We start from the raw sequence: 17,935 nt of genomic DNA on the forward strand, positions 1-17,935 counted from the left end.
ATTGCCTTTTCACAAACGCAAACAAAAAGATCAAATACACGACATGTACATATTCTAAAAACACCAGCCACAGCTCGGCCAGTGTAAGGTGTTTAAAAGGGCTTCACAGAAACCAATTGGTCTAGTACAGGAAGCCATTCCGGGGGTTCACATAGTGCTCTGAACAAGTCGCGTGTTTATATAATGCTCTCAACAAAATAGTGTCTTGCTGAGTGAGCCTGTATATGACAATGCCTGATGTCCATTCTCGTCTTCCATACGCTGTGCATGCAAAGCAGCATTAGCATATCACTCGGCGCTTCCCCTGTTTCTGCACGTGGAAGAAACCGGATTCCAAAAGGGCTTATCGGCAATTCTTCTTTAAGTGTTCTTTGTAGGACGTACCACAGAAATACGGCGTCATGGCAGTCAATAAAAATATGCTCAATTGATTCTGGCTTATTACAGATTAAGCAGTTTACCGACCAAGGTACGAAAAGACCTTTGCTTTGTAACCATGGCTTTACAGGGAGAGTGTCGGTATGTAATTGAAAAAAGAATGTTTTAGCAGAGGGTCTCACTGGCATGTCTTAACGCGCTTTAGCACATCGCGCTCAGGACCTAGCCTGTAGGCAGCTCGGTAAACCGGTAATGGTAAAAATACATCGACAATATCAGAATACAAACGCTTTTTCGTGACATCACACAAGTATTCATAAGAGAACCTTGCCTTGAGCAGGCGTACAGAAGTAACCACTTCACGCAAATAAGGACTGAGCGGTCCAGCTCCGAAAGAAACAGATGACACGACAAAGTCAGATAGATAATCATGCAATCGTGCTTGGATCACAGTTCTCAAAAACACATCAGTTTGGTCCCGGACAAAGAAGAATCTGCTTACCAGCTGCTTGAAAAACAGGTGTGAGAGCCCTAGCCCACCATTTTTCACCTTGTGAAACAAATTGCACCGGCTTGTGCGCTCCCATTGCGATCCCCAAATAAAGGTCGCAAACAATCGGTGCATTTTTTGAACCGAAGTTCTTGCCATGGCCATCACTTGCAACACGTAGAACACTTTTGCAATTAAAAACATATTACAAACGGAAGCTCTTGCGAACATTGAAAAGTTATGGCCACCCCATTTATCGGTAGCATTTTTGACGCGTTTATTTTCCTCAGACCAATATTCATCAGCATTGAGGTAGTTATTTAGCGGGACACCGAGGTACTTTCCAGGGGAGACGGTCCAATTCATGTTACAGTACACCTCGGGTGTGCTCTGCCAGTTGCCATGCCAAAATCCAAGGCAATTCGGCCTACTGATCACGCTACCTGTTGCTGTGCAGAACGCCTTAGCAACACTGACAACTTCCTGCACGCTTCTAGCATCAGTGCAAAACACGGCTATGTCGTCCGCGTATGCTAAGACCTTAACTTCACTGCTGAAAAAAATGAAGCCTCCAATACATGGTGTTGCAAACAAACGTAAACAACACGGCTCCAAGTATATCGCAAAAAGTAGAGGGGACAACGCACATCCTTGTTTCACACTCGACCGCACAGGAATTGACATACTTAATTCTTTGTTGATCACTAATTTGGCTGTGCAATCATGATACACCATTTTAACACCTTCAGTAATTACAGATCCAACATTTACGTGCTCCAGCAATAAAAACAGAACTTCATGTACAACTTTGTCGAACGCTTTATGTAAATCTAGCTGAATCATAGCTACGCGTTCACGCATTGAGTCACAACATTCCAGAATACTTCTTGCTATGTGTATGTTCGTAAAAATTGTTCTACCTTTAATGCCACAGGTTTGATGCGGGCCAACGAGGGACTTAACGTTTTGGAGCCTTCTAGCTAACACTTTCATGTATATTTTATAATCTGTATTGGTCAAACTAATGGGACGGTAGGACTCAACTGAAAGTAATTTTGCAGGATCGTCAGTTTTAGGGATCATTACTACGTGCGCTGTACAGAACGAGAGAGGCGCTTGCTTTTTTTCATAGCATTCAGCGATCACTCGGTGTAAAGCCACTGCCATTTCTGCCTTAAAAAATTTGTATACGGCTGCACCCAGTCCATCTGGCCCAGGTGATTTGCCATTACCCAAGTCATCGATTGCCGCTTCAATTTCGGCCACGCTAATTTCAGATTCCAGTGATTCTCTAACCGTGTCCTCTAATCTTGGCATAAGAGTTAGAAAGTGGGCTTTGAAGTACTCGGGGTCATAAATTCTTCCTCCGAGAAGTTCGGTATAAAATACAACAAATGCACATTTTATCTCTTCGCTTTCTCGTGTAATTTTGTTGTAATATCGAATTTCATTTATCTCCTTATTTGCAGCATGCTTCTTTTCTTCACTTAGCACACGCTTAGTGGGCGTTTCGCCCAGCCACAACTTTTCAGTGCGCGCCCTTATCATTGCGCCGCGGAACTTATCTTCGTCGATCAACTCGAGTTTCGCTTTCACCTCTCGTATTTCTTTTTTAAACGCTCCAGGCACTTCATGTTCTACCCCTAACATGTACACCAGTTCACTGTGTAACTGTTTCTCTTGTTGCCTTTCCTTGTGACGCAATACGCACGCTCTACTGATGGCAGCAATTTTAATGTCGCATTTAAACTGCTCCCACCTGAAATGAAACAGTTGCTTTCCTTATGCAGGGCATTTGAAAGATACTCCTTGGCTCTCGTGACAAACAATTCATCTTGCAGCAGTTTTTCATTGAACTTCCACAGGAACCAATTAAACTTGACACTCTTTCGTTTTTCGCCAATCGTAATCGAGACCAAACTATGATCGCTAAAACTGAGATATTGTGTTTCATAAGAGGGACACAGTGGTACAAACTTCGCCGGTACGTATATTCTATCAAGCCTCGCATAGGAATCACCTTGAAAGTGCGTAAACCGTGCTTGGCCATCTCGCGTCATTGCATAACCAATGTCCTCAAGCTCTCTCTCAATTACTATCGCGTTCAACAGCTCAGCGCTTCTATCGCGTACTTTGAGGCTCGTCGTTTTATCTTCAGCTGTACAGACGCAGTTGAAATCCCCAAGAAACACAACATGTCGTTCTGTTTTCAAAAATCCTTCAGCATACTTAAAAAAAATTTCGCGTTCATGAATTTTGTTCGGTGCGTAGATGCACACAGCGCGCCACAGTAGACCAGCAAAAATAAAATCACATGCGACAAGTCTCCCACTTTCGCAGGTGGACACGTTTTCTACAACCGATATGCTATTGCGAATAAAAATGACGCAGCCTCCTGACCGTCCAACAGCATGGCACACACATACACTGTATCTAGATTGAAAAACTTGAACCATCTGTTCTGTTTGCTCCTCACTCAATTTTTGTTTCATGTACAGCCAGAAGGTCAACGTCATTCTCTAAAAGCATGCGACTAATCTGGCACTGCCGCCTGCGCGAACACATTCCTCGCACATTCAATGTCGCAACGCGTAGGCTAGATTTAAAGTTAGACGCCATCTCATGGGGTTGCTTGGCCAAGCGTCCTACTCACATCGAAGCTGTGGGGTTCTTGTGGTCATCGTTGAAGGCTACTGGAACGGGTCCTCCGCTAGGGCGGAGGCGTTTTAGGGGCCACCCTACTGCCAGGCGGCACGTTCGGCTTCGGTTTAAGCATAGACCGCCGCGTAGTCGATGCCTTCGTTGGAGGTTCACCGGTGCCTGACGCAGTTGTTATTCCTGTATTGCCAGTGTCTTCGTGAGCACGCTTTGCAGCGATGCTTCCGGTCATAAGCCTCTCGACGTCCGTTGCTTCCTGGCCGACTTCTGGCGGCAGTGATGATGACGCGCTTGCTGCCTTCACGCCTGCGTCGCATGTTGCAGTCTCTAACTTCGTTTCCGGGGCTGCAGCCAAGGGCTCACCCCCCAGGTTCGCTTCCTGGATAGCTCCTGGGGAGGGTTCAAGGGGCTTTGCAGGAGTCTTTGCCACGTCGTTGTCCTCCCTGCTAGCTTCTTCGGCATCTGCGGCGTCCATCATGTGTTCGGATACTACGTCCCTTTGGAGTGGGCCTGTAACGCTGGCATAAGAGCGCACACATTGGGAATCATCGTGGCCGAAGCGACGACAGACCCCACATCGTGGAACGCGGCACTCTCGCCGGATGTGTCCGATGCCACGGCATCGGAGGCAGAGCGGCGCTCTGCCAGGAACGAAGACGAGCGCCATATCCTCAGCAACACGCAGTTGGTGTGGTAGGTCGTCCACAGTGAGGCCCACATTTAATTTCAGCGTCACCGAGCGGGTGGTTGATCCTTTGTCAATGCAGCCCTTGACCTTCCACTTGTCTCTGCTAATTTCCGTCACTTTTCCAAACGGCGCCAATGCCACTCGCACGTCTTCGTCCGGTACGCCATGAAGCAGCCAGTATAGCTTCAGTCGGACACTTCGATCGCGCGGGTCGATGACCATGCAGCGGTGGTCTTTAACGTTAAACGCTTCAGCTTCTAATATCTTCCTCTTGCCTTCCTCGTCCTTAAACGTCACTGCCCACAGGTGATTCATTTGGTATGCCCCGAGGGCAACCACTTCCGGCAGCAACGAAAGACGTGCAAGGCTATCTCGGACATGCTCCACTCGATATGGCCTGGCTTTCACGTCGGCATGCAAAAAAACGGTGTTTAAAACAGAAGCACCTGTGGGCAGATGAGGCAGAACAACCTGGTAGTCTTCAGCCGGCTTTTCAGTACACCTGATACCACGGCCCACACGGGCCGCTGAAACCGCCCCTAGAAGGGAGCACATGATAGCACGTCCTTCCACTTCGGTAGCCAAGACGCGTCCCATACTAGCGAGGAGACATGCGAGGTGCAAGCTAAAGCAGTATATCAACGATTTGAAAAAAAAATCGCAAAAGCGTCGACGCAATCTTGCGCACAAGTGGGAAAAAATAGAGACAGCTACTGTGGGGGAGTGTCGAGTGCGCCGTGGCGTGCGCCTACAAAGAAGAAGGAAAAAAGAAACACCCCCCGTCGGGGAATCGAACCCCGGTCTCCCGCGTGACAGGCGGGGATACTAGCCACTATACTAACGAGGAGACATACGAGGTGCCAGATAAAGCAGTATATACACGATTTGAAAACAAAAAATTGCAAAAGCGTTGACGCAATCTCGCGCACAAGTGGGAAAAAATAGAGACAGCTACTGTGGGGGAGTGTCGAGTGCGCTGTCCCGTGCGCCTACAAAGAAGGAAAAAACAAGCACTCCCCGTCGGGGAATCGAACCCCGGTCTCCCGCGTGACAGGCGGGGATACTGGCCACTATACTAACGAGGAGACATGCGTGGCGCCAGCTCAAGCAGTATATACACGATTTGAAAAAAAAAATCGCAAAAGCGTTGACGCAATCTTGCGCACAAGTGGGAAAAAATGGAGACAGCTACTGTGGAGGAGTGTCGAGTGCGCCGTCGCGTGCGCCTACAAAGAAGAAGGAAAAAAGAAACACTCCCCGTCGGGGAATCGAACCCCGGTCTCCCGCGTGACAGGCGGGGATACTGGCCACTATACTAACGAGGAGACATGCGAGGTGCCAGCTAAAGCAGTATATACACGATTTGAAAAAAAGAAATTGCAAAAGCGTTGACGCAATCTTGCGCACAAGTGGGAAAAAATGGAGACAGCTACTGTGGAGGAGTGTCGAGTGCGCCGTCGCGTGCGCCTACAAAGAAGAAGGAAAAAAGAAACACTCCCCGTCGGGGAATCGAACCCCGGTCTCCCGCGTGACAGGCGGGGATACTGGCCACTATACTAACGAGGAGACATGCGAGGTGCCAGCTAAAGCAGTATATACACGATTTGAAAAAAAAAATCGCAAAAGCGTTGACGCAATCTTGCGCACAAGTGGGAAAAAATGGAGACAGCTACTGTGGAGGAGTGTCGAGTGCGCCGTCGCGTGCGCCTACAAAGAAGAAGGAAAAAAGAAGCACTCCCCGTCGGGGAATCGAACCCCGGTCTCCCGCGTGACAGGCGGGGATACTGGCCACTATACTAACGAGGAGACATGCGAGGTGCCAGCTAAAGCAGTATATACACGATTTGAAAAAAATAAATCGCAAAAGCGTTGACGCAATCTTGCGCACAAGTGGGAAAAAATGGAGACAGCTACTGTGGAGGAGTGTCGAGTGCGCCGTCGCGTGCGCCTACAAAGAAGAAGGAAAAAAGAAGCACTCCCCGTCGGGGAATCGAACCCCGGTCTCCCGCGTGACAGGCGGGGATACTGGCCACTATACTAACGAGGAGACATGCGAGGTGCCAGCTAAAGCAGTATATACACGATTTGAAAAAAAAATCGCAAAAGCGTTGACGCAATCTTGCGCACAAGTGGGAAAAAATAGAGACAGCTACTGTGGAGGAGAGTCGAGTGCGCCGTCGCGTGCGCCTACAAAGAAGAAGGAAAAAAGAAACACTCCCCGTCGGGGAATCGAACCCCGGTCTCCCGCGTGACAGGCGGGGATACTGGCCACTATACTAACGAGGAGACATGCGAGGTGCCAGCTAAAGCAGTATATACACGATTTGAAAAAAAGAAATTGCAAAAGCGTTGACGCAATCTTGCGCACAAGTGGGAAAAAATGGAGACAGCTACTGTGGAGGAGTGTCGAGTGCGCCGTCGCGTGCGCCTACAAAGAAGAAGGAAAAAAGAAACACTCCCCGTCGGGGAATCGAACCCCGGTCTCCCGCGTGACAGGCGGGGATACTGGCCACTATACTAACGAGGAGACATGCGAGGTGCCAGCTAAAGCAGTATATACACGATTTGAAAAAAAAAATCGCAAAAGCGTTGACGCAATCTTGCGCACAAGTGGGAAAAAATGGAGACAGCTACTGTGGAGGAGTGTCGAGTGCGCCGTCGCGTGCGCCTACAAAGAAGAAGGAAAAAAGAAGCACTCCCCGTCGGGGAATCGAACCCCGGTCTCCCGCGTGACAGGCGGGGATACTGGCCACTATACTAACGAGGAGACATGCGAGGTGCCAGCTAAAGCAGTATATACACGATTTGAAAAAAATAAATTGCAAAAGCGTTGACGCAATCTTGCGCACAAGTGGGAAAAAATAGAGACAGCTACTGTGGAGGAGAGTCGAGTGCGCCGTCGCGTGCGCCTACAAAGAAGAAGGAAAAAAGAAACACTCCCCGTCGGGGAATCGAACCCCGGTCTCCCGCGTGACAGGCGGGGATACTGGCCACTATACTAACGAGGAGACATGCGTGGCGCCAGCTAAAGCAGTATATACACGATTTGAAAAAAAAAATCGCAAATGCGTTGACGCAATCTTGCGCACAAGTGGGAAAAAATGGAGACAGCTACTGTGGAGGAGTGTCGAGTGCGCCGTCGCGTGCGCCTACAAAGAAGAAGGAAAAAAGAAACACTCCCCGTCGGGGAATCGAACCCCGGTCTCCCGCGTGACAGGCGGGGATACTGGCCACTATACTAACGAGGAGACATGCGAGGTGCCAGCTAAAGCAGTATATACACGATTTGAAAAAAAAAATCGCAAAAGCGTTGACGCAATCTTGCGCACAAGTGGGAAAAAGTAGAGACAGCTACTGTGGAGGAGAGTCGAGTGCGCCGTCGCGTGCGCCTACAAAGAAGAAGGAAAAAAGAAACACTCCCCGTCGGGGAATCGAACCCCGGTCTCCCGCGTGACAGGCGGGGATACTGGCCACTATACTAACGAGGAGACATGCGAGGTGCCAGCTAAAGCAGTATATACACGATTTGAAAAAAAAAATCGCAAAAGCGTTGACGCAATCTTGCGCACAAGTGTGAAAAAATAGAGACAGCTACTGTCTAGGAGTGTCGAGTGCGCCGTCGCGTGCGCCTACAAAGAAGAAGGAAAAAAGAAACACTCCCCGTCGGGGAATCGAACCCCGGTCTCCCGCGTGACAGGCGGGGATACTGGCCACTATACTAACGAGGAGACATGCGTGGCGCCAGCTAAAGCAGTATATACACGATTTGAAAAAAAAAATCGCAAAAGCGTTGACGCAATCTTGCGCACAAGTGGGAAAAAATGGAGACAGCTACTGTGGAGGAGTGTCGAGTGCGCCGTCGCGTGCGCCTACAAAGAAGAAGGAAAAAAGGAACACTCCCCGTCGGGGAATCGAACCCCGGTCTCCCGCGTGACAGGCGGGGATACTGGCCACTATACTAACGAGGAGACATGCGAGGTGCCAGCTAAAGCAGTATATACACGATTTGAAAAAAAAATCGCAAAAGCGTTGACGCAATCTTGCGCACAAGTGGGAAAAAATAGAGACAGCTACTGTCTAGGAGTGTCGAGTGCGCCGTCGCGTGCGCCTACAAAGGAAAAAAGAAACACTCCCCGTCGGGGAATCGAACCCCGGTCTCCCGCGTGACAGGCGGGGATACTGGCCACTATACTAACGAGGAGACATGCGAGGTGCCAGCTAAAGCAGTATATACACGATTTGAAAAAAAAATCGCAAATTTGTTGACGCAATCTTGCGCACAAGTGGGAAAAAATAGAGACAGCTACTGTGGAGGAGTGTCGAGTGCGCCGTCGCGTGCGCCTACAAAGAAGAAGGAAAAAAGGAACACTCCCCGTCGGGGAATCGAACCCCGGTCTCCCGCGTGACAGGCGGGGATACTGGCCACTATACTAACGAGGAGACATGCGAAGTGCCAGCTAAAGCAGTATATACACGATTTGAAAAAAAAATCGCAAAAGCGTTGACGCAATCTTGCGCACAAGTGGGAAAAAATAGAGACAGCTACTGTGGAGGAGTGTCGAGTGCGCCGTCGCGTGCGCCCACAAAGAAGAAGGAAAAAAGGAACACTCCCCGTCGGGGAATCGAACCCCGGTCTCCCGCGTGACAGGCGGGGATACTGGCCACTATACTAACGAGGAGACATGCGAGGTGCCAGCTAAAGCAGTATATACACGATTTGAAAAAAAAAATCGCAAAAGCGTTGACGCAATCTTGCGCACAAGTGGGAAAAAATAGAGACAGCTACTGTGGAGGAGTGTCGAGTGCGCCGTCGCGTGCGCCTACAAAGAAGAAGGAAAAAAGGAACACTCCCCGTCGGGGAATCGAACCCCGGTCTCCCGCGTGACAGTCGGGGATACTGGCCCCTATACTAACGAGGAGACATGCGGGGGGGGGGGGGGGTGCCAGCTAAAGCAGTATATACACGATTTGAAAAAAAAAATCGCAAAAGCGTTGACGTAGTCTTGAGCACAAGTGGGAAAAAATAGAGACAGGTACTGTGGAGGAGTGTCGAGTGCGCCGTCGCGTGCGCCTACAAAGAAGAAGGAAAAAAGAAACACTCCCAGTCGGGGAATCGAACCCCGGTCTCCCGCGTGACAGGCGGGGATACTGGCCACTATACTAACGAGGAGACTTTTTTTTTCTTTATTACCGGTTTGGCACTTCGAAACACAGAACTCTTAAATACAATTTTACAAGTACAATAAAAGACGCGTGAGCCTTTTCATGGCTGGAGTGTGACGCTAAAATGGCTTCAGAGAAGCCAGCTTATCGAGCACAGGTATCCAATCCGGTGGGTTCCTCTGGATTTTGAGAACATCTCGTATGTACACACAGTTCTCACTGAAGTTTTGCATGGCCGATCTTGCGTTGACATCCGCATTTCTGACCGCCATCCTCGTTTTCCACACACTATGTAAACACAGTAACATGAACATGTCGCATGGCATTTCATCTGGATCTTCACATGGCAAGAATCGGATACCAAAGGGTGTTACTGGCAAATCTTTCTGAAGTGTCCGTTTAAGGATGTCCCACAAGAAAAAAGCATCGTGACAGTCCAAAAAGATGTGTTCTATCGTTTCCTCCTTTCGACATATCAGGCAGTGTAATCCCCATGGGACAAAGATACCTTTGCTTTGAAGCCACGGTTTTACAGCGAGCGTGCCCGTGTGCAGTTGGAAGAAGAATTGTTTAGATGACGCTCTTACTGGCATTTTTCGAACTCGTTTTAATACGTCTCGTTCTGGTCCTAGTTGATAGATGGAGCGGTACAACGGTATTGGTAAAAACACATCAATTAGATCTTTGTACAATCGTTTACGTGCCACTGCGCTCAAATATTCTAAGGAAAACCGTGGCTTCAGTATTTGATATGCAGACACTATTTCGCGCCAAAAACTGCTCAGTGTTCCACGCGTATCTGCATTTGTTGAGACAATATAATCCGGGATATGATTACACAACCTCATGTGTATAACAGTACGCAAGAAAACATCTCTCTGGTCTCTCAGAAAGAAAAACCTTGAAACTATTTGTTTCAAAAATAAATGACACAGACCAAGCCCTCCGTGTCGCACCGAAAGGAACAAGTTTAACCGACTGGTGCGTTCCCAGGTAGAATTCCATATATAGGTGGCAAACACTCTGTGTAATTTTTGGACACAAGTTCTGCTCATACTGAACACTTGAAGTACGTAAAACACTTTTGCAACAAAAACACATTACAGACTGTAGCGCGGGAAAACATAGAAAAGTTATGCCCTCCCCATTTTTCAGACTGATCCTTGAGCCTTTCTGTCTCTCCTGCCCAGTATTCTGCAGTATTTCCATAATGTTGGAGAGGAACCCCCAAGTATCTAGCAGGAATACTTGTCCATCTCATGTTTGCATACGCCTCCGGCTCTTGCCCCCAATTTCCATGCCAAATGCCCAGAGATTTATCCCAGCTAATGGCACTTCCGGTAGCACTACAGAATGATGTAGCTTCCTTAACAGCTTCTTTAATACTGTCTTTGTCTTTGCAGAATATAGCTATATCATCGGCATATGCCAGTATTTTTACTTCAGTAGCATAAAAGGAGTAACCATGCACCATTTTATTTATGCGAATTTTTAAACATAAGGGTTCCAAATAAAGTGCAAAAAGAAGAGACGAACAGGCACACCCTTGTTTTATACCTGACAGTACTGGAATGTTTTCACTTACGGTGTTGTTAATTATAAGGTTTACTGCACACTCTTCATACACCATCTTGATGCCCTCCTTGATAACGCTACCTACATTACAATGTTCTAGTAATAACTGTAGTATGTCATGATTAACTCTATCAAATGCTTTCTGAAGATCCAGTTGTATCATAGCTATGTTATCTTGAGTCATGTCACAGCATTCTAGGATAGTTCTAGCGGTGTGTATATTTGTGTAGATTGTCCTTCCTTTGATGCCACATGTCTGGTGAGGTAATACGAGGTGTGTGATAACGCTCTGCAATCTCTTGGCTCGCACCTTTGTAAATATTTTATAGTCTACATTCGTAAGACTTATAGGTCGATAGGCCTCAACATCCAACAATTTCCTGGGATCATCCGATTTTGGAATGTGTACTATATGACATTTTCTAAAAGATAAAGGTGCTCTTTTTTGTTCATAGCACTCATTTATCACGCGATGTAACGCTTGTGCCAGTTCTTCCTTGAAGCATTTGTAAATGGCAGCCCCTAGTCCATCAGGCCCAGGTGATTTGCCAGTGCTTAGTTCATCAATGGCCTGTTTTACTTCATTCAGACTAATTGGCCGTTCAAGCGTTTGTCTTACTTCATCGCCTAGCCTTGGCATGAGCGACAAAAATTCGTTTCGAAAGGCTTCTGTATCTTTTATTTTTGGGCTTAGCAGTTTTCGATAGCATTCAACAAACGCTTTCTCTATCAGTTCCTTGTCGCGCGTCACATCGTTTTTATATCTTATTTCTTTTATCTCTTTTTTTACTGCTTGCCTTTTTTCTTCCCCGAGTGCCCGCTTAGTAGGCGTTTCCCCTAGCCATAGTCTTTCAGCCCGTGCTCTGACAATCGCTCCACGATATTTCTTTTCATCTATCACTTCGAGCTTACTTTTAAGGTCACGTAGTTCCTTGCTAAAGTGTCCAGGGTTAGCACTCTCAACCGCAATCATATAATCTAACGTGCTCCTAAGTTCTTTCTCTTGTTGTTTTTCAATGCTGCGCCGCACGCAAGCTCGTTCAATCGCCGCAATCTTTACTTCATTTTTAAATTGCTCCCAAAGCGCTGTGAAATTGGAAGATTCAACCGAACATATTTCCTCTATCCTTTCCTTTACTTTTTTAACAAAAATTTCATCTTCCAACAGTGTATCATTTAATTTCCACAAGTTCCAACTAAACTTTGACGCTTTTGTCTTGGTTCCTAGTGTCGCTATCACCAAGCAGTGATCGCTAAATGTGACGTTCTTTACTTTGTATGTAGTAATGTGTGGTATCGCAATTGCCGGAACATATATGCGATCTAGTCTAGCATGACTTACACCTTGGTAGTGCGTATACTGTACGTGCTCGTCACCGTCAAAAATACAACCAACGTCGTCCAGTTCAAGCTCGTTTACAAGCGCGTTTAATAGTGTCGCACTTCTATCGCGGTAAGTCAATCTGTTGATTCTGTCTTGCGGCCTGCACACACAATTAAAGTCTCCAAATAAAATTATGTTCCTTTCGTACGTCATGCATGTTCTCAGGTTATCTATGTATTCTACACGTTCGTTAATGTTATTCGGAGCATACACACATATTGCACGCCAAAGGAGGCCACAAATGCCAAAGTCGATGAATAGTAGCCTGCCATCATCACTGGACTCTACAGATTGCGCTACAATATCGGTGCATTTTCGAACGAGTATCATGCAACCCGCTGAAGTGCCTCTAGCATGAGACACACATACATTATACCTATCCCTGAAAGGTTCGACCATTCTGTGCGTTTGCTCTTCGCTTTCTACTTTGGTTTCCTGCACTGCCATTATGTCAATGTCATTTTCCAACAAGAGACGGCTTAACTGGCACTGCCTCCTGCGGGATGCCAAACCCCTCACATTCAACGTAGCTACACAACGGGGAAATGTCAGATTAACAGCCATTTTTTGGATTAGCAAACAGACGGAACGGTACTCACATCTGGACAGGCAGTGATAGCAAAAACCAGCACAGGTCACATTCTACTTGTCCGCTATGTAACGTCTTATACTGAGGACAGGCTGGCTGAACACACTTCGCGCCTCTAAGTCGGGGTCAATGTTGAAGCCGACCGCCTATCAGGCGGTATCTTCGGCTTCGGTTTGAGGCCCATTCGTCTCGTTATAGCGGTCTTCGGCGACGGCTCGCCGCTGCTCGATGGTTCGGGTGAGGCTTGAGATCCGTCAGTGGCCTCACGAGGCCTCTTTGCAGCTGCTTTAGCGGCTGCTGTCATTTCAACATCCTCAATGCCTTCGGTCTCGTCTTTCGCGGTAGTCACTGATGCGCTTACTAAAATCGCGTGCTTTCTCTCATTGACGTTTTGGTCGTTAGTCGGCTTCCCAACCAGCACGCTCTTTGCCTCGCCAGATTGGCTGTCGCCGGGCCCAGTGGAGTTTTCCTGAAGTGGAGACGCGTCAGAGGGTGTGCTGTCTGCCGCCGATTCTTCGGTCGTTGCTCGGGATGCTGCATCGGCATCAGCATGGTCCATTATGTGTTCAGCCATCTCGTCGCCTTTAACTGGACTTGTTACCGCTGCATAGGATCGCACGCAGTCTTGTTCTTCGTGGCCGAATCGTCGGCAGAGTGCACAGCGTGGTATGCGACACTCGCGCCTGATATGTCCAGTTCCATTGCACCGGAGGCATAACGGGGGCCTTCCTGGTACATGCACGAGCGCTAAGTTTTCCGCGACGCGCACCTGATGAGGCAAGTCTTCAACTGTAATTCCAGGCTTTGGCAAGAGTGTCACCAAACGGGTGGTGGACCCTTTATCATTACATACCTGTACCCGCCACTTTTCGCGGGCGATATCTGTAACCTTTCCGTAAGGGGCTAACGCTGCTCGAACCTCGTCGTCGTGAACGAAATGTAACAGCCAATAAAGCTTCAGTCTGATGCCTTGGTTGCAGGGATCATAAACGACACAGGGCTGGTCTTTCACGTTGAATGTTTCTGCCGCAAGCATCTTTTTCTTCGAAGCTTCATCACGGAAGGTCACCGTCCACACATGGTTCATTTGGAAGGCGCCAAGGGCCACCACTTCCGGCAGCAGTGCAAGACGCGCGAGCGCATCTCGAAAGTGCTCGACCCGATACGGCCTGCTTTTAACATCCGCGTGCAAAAATACTGTATACAAAACTGATGTACCTGAAGGCAGATGAGGCAAAACAACTTGATAATCCGGGTAAGGCTTATCCGTACACCTGGTGCCACGGCCGAGGGCCGCTGTATCCGCCCCTACGGAGCAAGGCATTCCGCGTCCGTTCACTGCGGTGGCCGGAAATGGAATCCTCCTATACTAACGAGGAGACATGCGTGGCGCCAGCTAAAGCACTATATACAGGATTTGAAAAAAAGAAATTGCAAAACCACGAATGTTTTCATTCCGTATGACTGCCATACAAAAGGGTTCGAGGTACAGGGCAAAAAGCAAGGGAGACAAGGGACAGCCTTGCCGTACAGACGAGCGGAGTGGCACCCGCGAACTAAGACACTTATTAACTATAAGCTGCATGTAACAGTCTTCATAAGCCATTTTAACGCCATCTACAATGACGCTCCCAACATTACAGTACTGCAGTATAGCGAAAAGCACCTCATGTGACACCCGGTCGAACGCCTTCGCAAAGTCTAGCTGCAACATGGCCACCCGACCCCCAATGGCATCGCAACATTCAAGCACATTCCTTGCAATGTGGGTGTTCGTGAAAATGGTGCGGCCTTTAATGCCACACGTCTGGTGTGGCCCTACAAGCTGCTGAATCACGCTTTGAAATCGTCGAGCCAGTACTTTCATAAATATTTTGTAATCTGTGTTGGTCAGACTTATCGGTCTGTATGAACTTACTGAAAGGAGCTTTTCCCGTTCATCGGTTTTCGGAATTAATACTATGTGCGAAGTCTGGAATGAGGGTGGTACTTTTTTAAATTCATACGCCTCTGAGAGTAGTCGGTGCAATATACACGCAAACTCCTGACTGAATGCCTTGTAAAAAGCGGCGCCTAGGCCGTCCGGCCCTGGCGATTTGCCTGGTGGCAGTTCTTCTATCGCCCTTTCAATCTCGGACACAGCTATTGGTCTCTCAAGACTTTCTCTAACGTCGTCATCCAACCTTGGCATCTCGCTCATGAATTCACTCTCGAAGGCCAGTCCAGAAGGAGTCACATTGCCGAACAATTCGCGATAGTGTTCCACAAAAGCTTTCTCAATCGACGAAGCGTCTGACGTCACCTCGTTTTGAAGACGTATCTGTTGGATCTCATTTCTTGACGCGTGACGCTTTTCATCGCTCATTGCCCGTTTGTTTGGTATCTCACCCATCCATAGGCGTTCGCTTCTAGCGCGTATAACTGCTGCTTTGTATCGCTCGGCGTCGATAACTTCAAGCTCGTGTCTTACTTTCTTTACGTTTTCAGCTAATAGATCGTGACCCGCATTTTGTGCGCTTGACAGATATTCTAGCTGTCTTTGCAGCTCTCTTTGTTTCTGTAATTTATCGTGCTGAAGGCTGCTTCCTCTTTCTATTGCAATGAACTTAACTTGAATCTTAAATTCCTCCCATGTGGCAGTAAAATATTCACCCTCATTTGTCATCAACTCTGTTATCTTTTCCTTAACTCTGCGCACAAATGGTTCATCATCAAGCAGCTTTTCGTTGAATTTCCACATGTTCCAGTTGAATCGTGTTCTTTTAACTTTTTCCCCAATCGAGAAGCTTACCAGGCTATGGTCCGTGAACGATTGCGGTGCGACGTTATAACTATTACAAAGGGTGATCAAGTCGTCAGAAACATACACTCTGTCCAGCCTTGCTCGGCTATTTCGCTGAATGTGCGTGTACTGCGGAATCATACCATCAATGAGGACTAGGCCCACATCTTCTAAGTTGTGGTCTTCAATTAGTCTGCTCAAAAGGAGAGCACTTTTATCGCGAACCCTTTCCCTTTTTAGTCGGTCTTCCGGAGAACACACACAGTTAAAATCACCAAGTAATATGACAAAGCGATCACATTTTAGATATTGCTCGATACATTCAAAAAACAAAAATCGATCATTCACATTGTTTGGCGCATAAACGCATACGAGCCGCCACAAACCGTGAGAAAAAGAAAAATCTACAATAAGCAAGCGGCCAGTTTCAGAAACAGTTACACTTTCTTCAATAATACCAGCACTTTTCCGTATTAACAATGCACATCCGCCTGATGTGCCATTCGCATGGCACACGCACACATTGTAATGCGCCGTGAAAGGCGTCACCATGCGATCGGTCTGCTCTTGGGTTTCGACCTTAGTTTCTTGTAAGGCAACTACATCGAGTTCCTTCTCCATACACAAGCGGCTAAGTTGATACTGCCTCCTTCGCGCTCCAAGGCCACGGACATTTAACGTGGCAACTCTCAGTGCTCTCTCTAGTTTCACCGCCATTTATCTGCAAAAGCAAGCCGATCGCACGGTGAAGAACAAGCGATCCAGACACACTGTAGAAAAATTTGCATGCATAACTTTTGCACTGAAAACCGCTCGATCCACACGCGTACCTTTAGAGCGTACGCGAAGCCCGATTCCAAAAAGGACGCCATCTCTTCACGACGTTAGTCCGGGCGCCCCAGTAGGCGCCGAGTCCTACTTAGGCGGTTTTGCCGCCGGCCGTCTGTCCGGCGGGATGTTTGGCTTCGGGCGCACGGGCACACGACGACCCGCCTGCGCTTTTGGTGGCGGCTCGTCTTTGGCCCCGTTGTCAAGGTTGCCGTCCAGGCTGCCGTCCAGGTTGCCGGTCGAGTCCCTCGCTCTTTTCATAGCCACATTGCTTGCACTCGATTCTTCGACGTCCATCAAGGGAGTTGCCGGTCCGTGCTCCGTGGCGGCCTCCTCGGCAGTGGCGGATTTTGCGGCCGATTCTTCTTTGGCTCCTTCTTCGCATGCCCTTTGCACTGCATCTTTCGGGCTCGTAGGCAGCACATTTACCACCTTCGTGGCTTTAGCAGCCGGCACATAAGGTGTTGCAACTAGGTCCGCCGGTGGTACTAGCACGCGGGAAGCCTCATCAACGTCAGCCTCATCCATTAACAGGTCAGCCACGTCCTCTCGAAGCGCAGGTCCTGCGACGGATGCGTAAGTCTTAACACATTCCGTATCCTGGTGGCCGTAGCGACGGCATACTGCACATTTCGGGACGCGGCAGTCACGTCGGACATGTCCGGTGTTTCGGTAATTCAGGCAAAGGGGTGCTCTGCCCGGTACCACAACTAGGGTCTGCTCACCAGCTACACGAAGTTGATGGGGCAGGTCTTCTACGGTCATACCCGTCTTCAGAACCAGGGACACCGCCCTTGTCGACGATGCTTTATCTTGAACTCCTTGAACACGCCACTTTTCATGGAAAACGTCCGTGACCTTTCCGAACGGTAACAGGGCTGTCCGTATATCCTCGTCCGACACGTTATGAAGCATCCAATGCAACTTCAGCCGCACGGCCTGATTGGCAGGATCAACGACAATGCACCGATGTTCATTCACCTTGAGGTTCTTGGCGCTTGAAAGCTTTTTCACGCCTTCGTCGCTCTTGAAAGTAACCGCCCAAACGTGGCTCATCTGATACGCCCCTAGGGCGATGACATCAGCAAGTAGGCCTAAGCTAGCCAACGCATCTCGGAAATGTTCCACACGATACGGCCTGGCACGCACATCCGCATGCAGAAAAACTGTATTTAAAACTATCCGACCTGTCGGCAATTGAGGCAGCAAAACTTGGTATTCCGGGTCTTCTGAGGCAAAACTCCTGGTACCGCGGCCCTGCTGGGCCGCTGAAGCCGCTCCTACGGAGCTCATGATCGGCACGTCCGCTCGCTAGCACGGCAGAAAGCCGAATCCACTATACTAACGAGGTGACATGCGAGGTGCCAGCTAAAGCAGTATATACACGATTTGAAAAAAAA

General features: G+C 48.3%; 3 protein-coding genes and 16 non-coding genes across 19 annotated transcripts; all 19 read right to left on the reverse strand.

Annotated features, from left to right (window-relative positions):
- Positions 1-3,578: 3,578 nt before the first annotated feature.
- On the reverse strand, positions 3,579-4,811 carry LOC142578454 (uncharacterized). Its single transcript, XM_075687836.1, has one exon. It carries the CDS (start codon positions 4,809-4,811, stop codon positions 3,579-3,581), a length of 1,233 nt encoding a protein of 410 aa, XP_075543951.1.
- A 416-nt stretch (positions 4,812-5,227) lies between these two features.
- Positions 5,228-5,299, reverse strand: TRNAD-GUC (transfer RNA aspartic acid (anticodon GUC)). Its single transcript has one exon. It is a non-coding gene; the product is annotated as a tRNA-Asp (tRNA).
- A 168-nt stretch (positions 5,300-5,467) lies between these two features.
- Positions 5,468-5,539, reverse strand: TRNAD-GUC (transfer RNA aspartic acid (anticodon GUC)). Its single transcript has one exon. It is a non-coding gene; the product is annotated as a tRNA-Asp (tRNA).
- Positions 5,540-5,708: 169 nt separating this feature from the next.
- TRNAD-GUC (transfer RNA aspartic acid (anticodon GUC)) lies at positions 5,709-5,780 on the reverse strand. The gene has a single exon. It is a non-coding gene; the product is annotated as a tRNA-Asp (tRNA).
- Positions 5,781-5,948: 168 nt separating this feature from the next.
- TRNAD-GUC (transfer RNA aspartic acid (anticodon GUC)) lies at positions 5,949-6,020 on the reverse strand. The gene has a single exon. It is a non-coding gene; the product is annotated as a tRNA-Asp (tRNA).
- A 169-nt stretch (positions 6,021-6,189) lies between these two features.
- Positions 6,190-6,261, reverse strand: TRNAD-GUC (transfer RNA aspartic acid (anticodon GUC)). Its single transcript has one exon. It is a non-coding gene; the product is annotated as a tRNA-Asp (tRNA).
- Positions 6,262-6,428: 167 nt separating this feature from the next.
- On the reverse strand, positions 6,429-6,500 carry TRNAD-GUC (transfer RNA aspartic acid (anticodon GUC)). Its single transcript has one exon. It is a non-coding gene; the product is annotated as a tRNA-Asp (tRNA).
- A 169-nt stretch (positions 6,501-6,669) lies between these two features.
- TRNAD-GUC (transfer RNA aspartic acid (anticodon GUC)) lies at positions 6,670-6,741 on the reverse strand. The gene has a single exon. It is a non-coding gene; the product is annotated as a tRNA-Asp (tRNA).
- Positions 6,742-6,909: 168 nt separating this feature from the next.
- On the reverse strand, positions 6,910-6,981 carry TRNAD-GUC (transfer RNA aspartic acid (anticodon GUC)). Its single transcript has one exon. It is a non-coding gene; the product is annotated as a tRNA-Asp (tRNA).
- Positions 6,982-7,150: 169 nt separating this feature from the next.
- TRNAD-GUC (transfer RNA aspartic acid (anticodon GUC)) lies at positions 7,151-7,222 on the reverse strand. Its single transcript has one exon. It is a non-coding gene; the product is annotated as a tRNA-Asp (tRNA).
- Positions 7,223-7,390: 168 nt separating this feature from the next.
- Positions 7,391-7,462, reverse strand: TRNAD-GUC (transfer RNA aspartic acid (anticodon GUC)). The gene has a single exon. It is a non-coding gene; the product is annotated as a tRNA-Asp (tRNA).
- Positions 7,463-7,630: 168 nt separating this feature from the next.
- On the reverse strand, positions 7,631-7,702 carry TRNAD-GUC (transfer RNA aspartic acid (anticodon GUC)). Its single transcript has one exon. It is a non-coding gene; the product is annotated as a tRNA-Asp (tRNA).
- Positions 7,703-7,870: 168 nt separating this feature from the next.
- On the reverse strand, positions 7,871-7,942 carry TRNAD-GUC (transfer RNA aspartic acid (anticodon GUC)). Its single transcript has one exon. It is a non-coding gene; the product is annotated as a tRNA-Asp (tRNA).
- A 168-nt stretch (positions 7,943-8,110) lies between these two features.
- Positions 8,111-8,182, reverse strand: TRNAD-GUC (transfer RNA aspartic acid (anticodon GUC)). Its single transcript has one exon. It is a non-coding gene; the product is annotated as a tRNA-Asp (tRNA).
- A 161-nt stretch (positions 8,183-8,343) lies between these two features.
- Positions 8,344-8,415, reverse strand: TRNAD-GUC (transfer RNA aspartic acid (anticodon GUC)). Its single transcript has one exon. It is a non-coding gene; the product is annotated as a tRNA-Asp (tRNA).
- A 167-nt stretch (positions 8,416-8,582) lies between these two features.
- Positions 8,583-8,654, reverse strand: TRNAD-GUC (transfer RNA aspartic acid (anticodon GUC)). The gene has a single exon. It is a non-coding gene; the product is annotated as a tRNA-Asp (tRNA).
- A 167-nt stretch (positions 8,655-8,821) lies between these two features.
- Positions 8,822-8,893, reverse strand: TRNAD-GUC (transfer RNA aspartic acid (anticodon GUC)). Its single transcript has one exon. It is a non-coding gene; the product is annotated as a tRNA-Asp (tRNA).
- A 4,147-nt stretch (positions 8,894-13,040) lies between these two features.
- On the reverse strand, positions 13,041-14,249 carry LOC142578455 (uncharacterized). The gene has a single exon (XM_075687837.1). The coding sequence runs from the start codon at positions 14,247-14,249 to the stop codon at positions 13,041-13,043; it is 1,209 nt and encodes a 402-aa protein (XP_075543952.1).
- A 1,931-nt stretch (positions 14,250-16,180) lies between these two features.
- On the reverse strand, positions 16,181-17,828 carry LOC142578456 (uncharacterized). The gene is made up of 2 exons (XM_075687838.1): positions 16,968-17,828; positions 16,181-16,198 (listed from the first exon to the last, which is right to left on the reverse strand). Exons 1-2 carry the CDS (start codon positions 17,826-17,828, stop codon positions 16,181-16,183), a joined length of 879 nt encoding a protein of 292 aa, XP_075543953.1.
- Between the last annotated feature and the right edge of the window lie 107 nt (positions 17,829-17,935).

The sequence above is a fragment of the Dermacentor variabilis genome, chromosome 4, assembly GCF_050947875.1.
Source record: "Dermacentor variabilis isolate Ectoservices chromosome 4, ASM5094787v1, whole genome shotgun sequence".
NCBI lineage: Eukaryota > Metazoa > Arthropoda > Arachnida > Ixodida > Ixodidae > Dermacentor > Dermacentor variabilis.

Coding starts and splice junctions, on each gene's coding strand:
- LOC142578454 (XM_075687836.1), bottom strand. CDS start 4,811: ATGGGACGCGTCTTGGCTACCGAAGTGGAAGGACGTGCTATCATGTGC.
- LOC142578456 (XM_075687838.1), bottom strand. CDS start 17,828: ATGAGCTCCGTAGGAGCGGCTTCAGCGGCCCAGCAGGGCCGCGGTACC.
- LOC142578455 (XM_075687837.1), bottom strand. CDS start 14,249: ATGCCTTGCTCCGTAGGGGCGGATACAGCGGCCCTCGGCCGTGGCACC.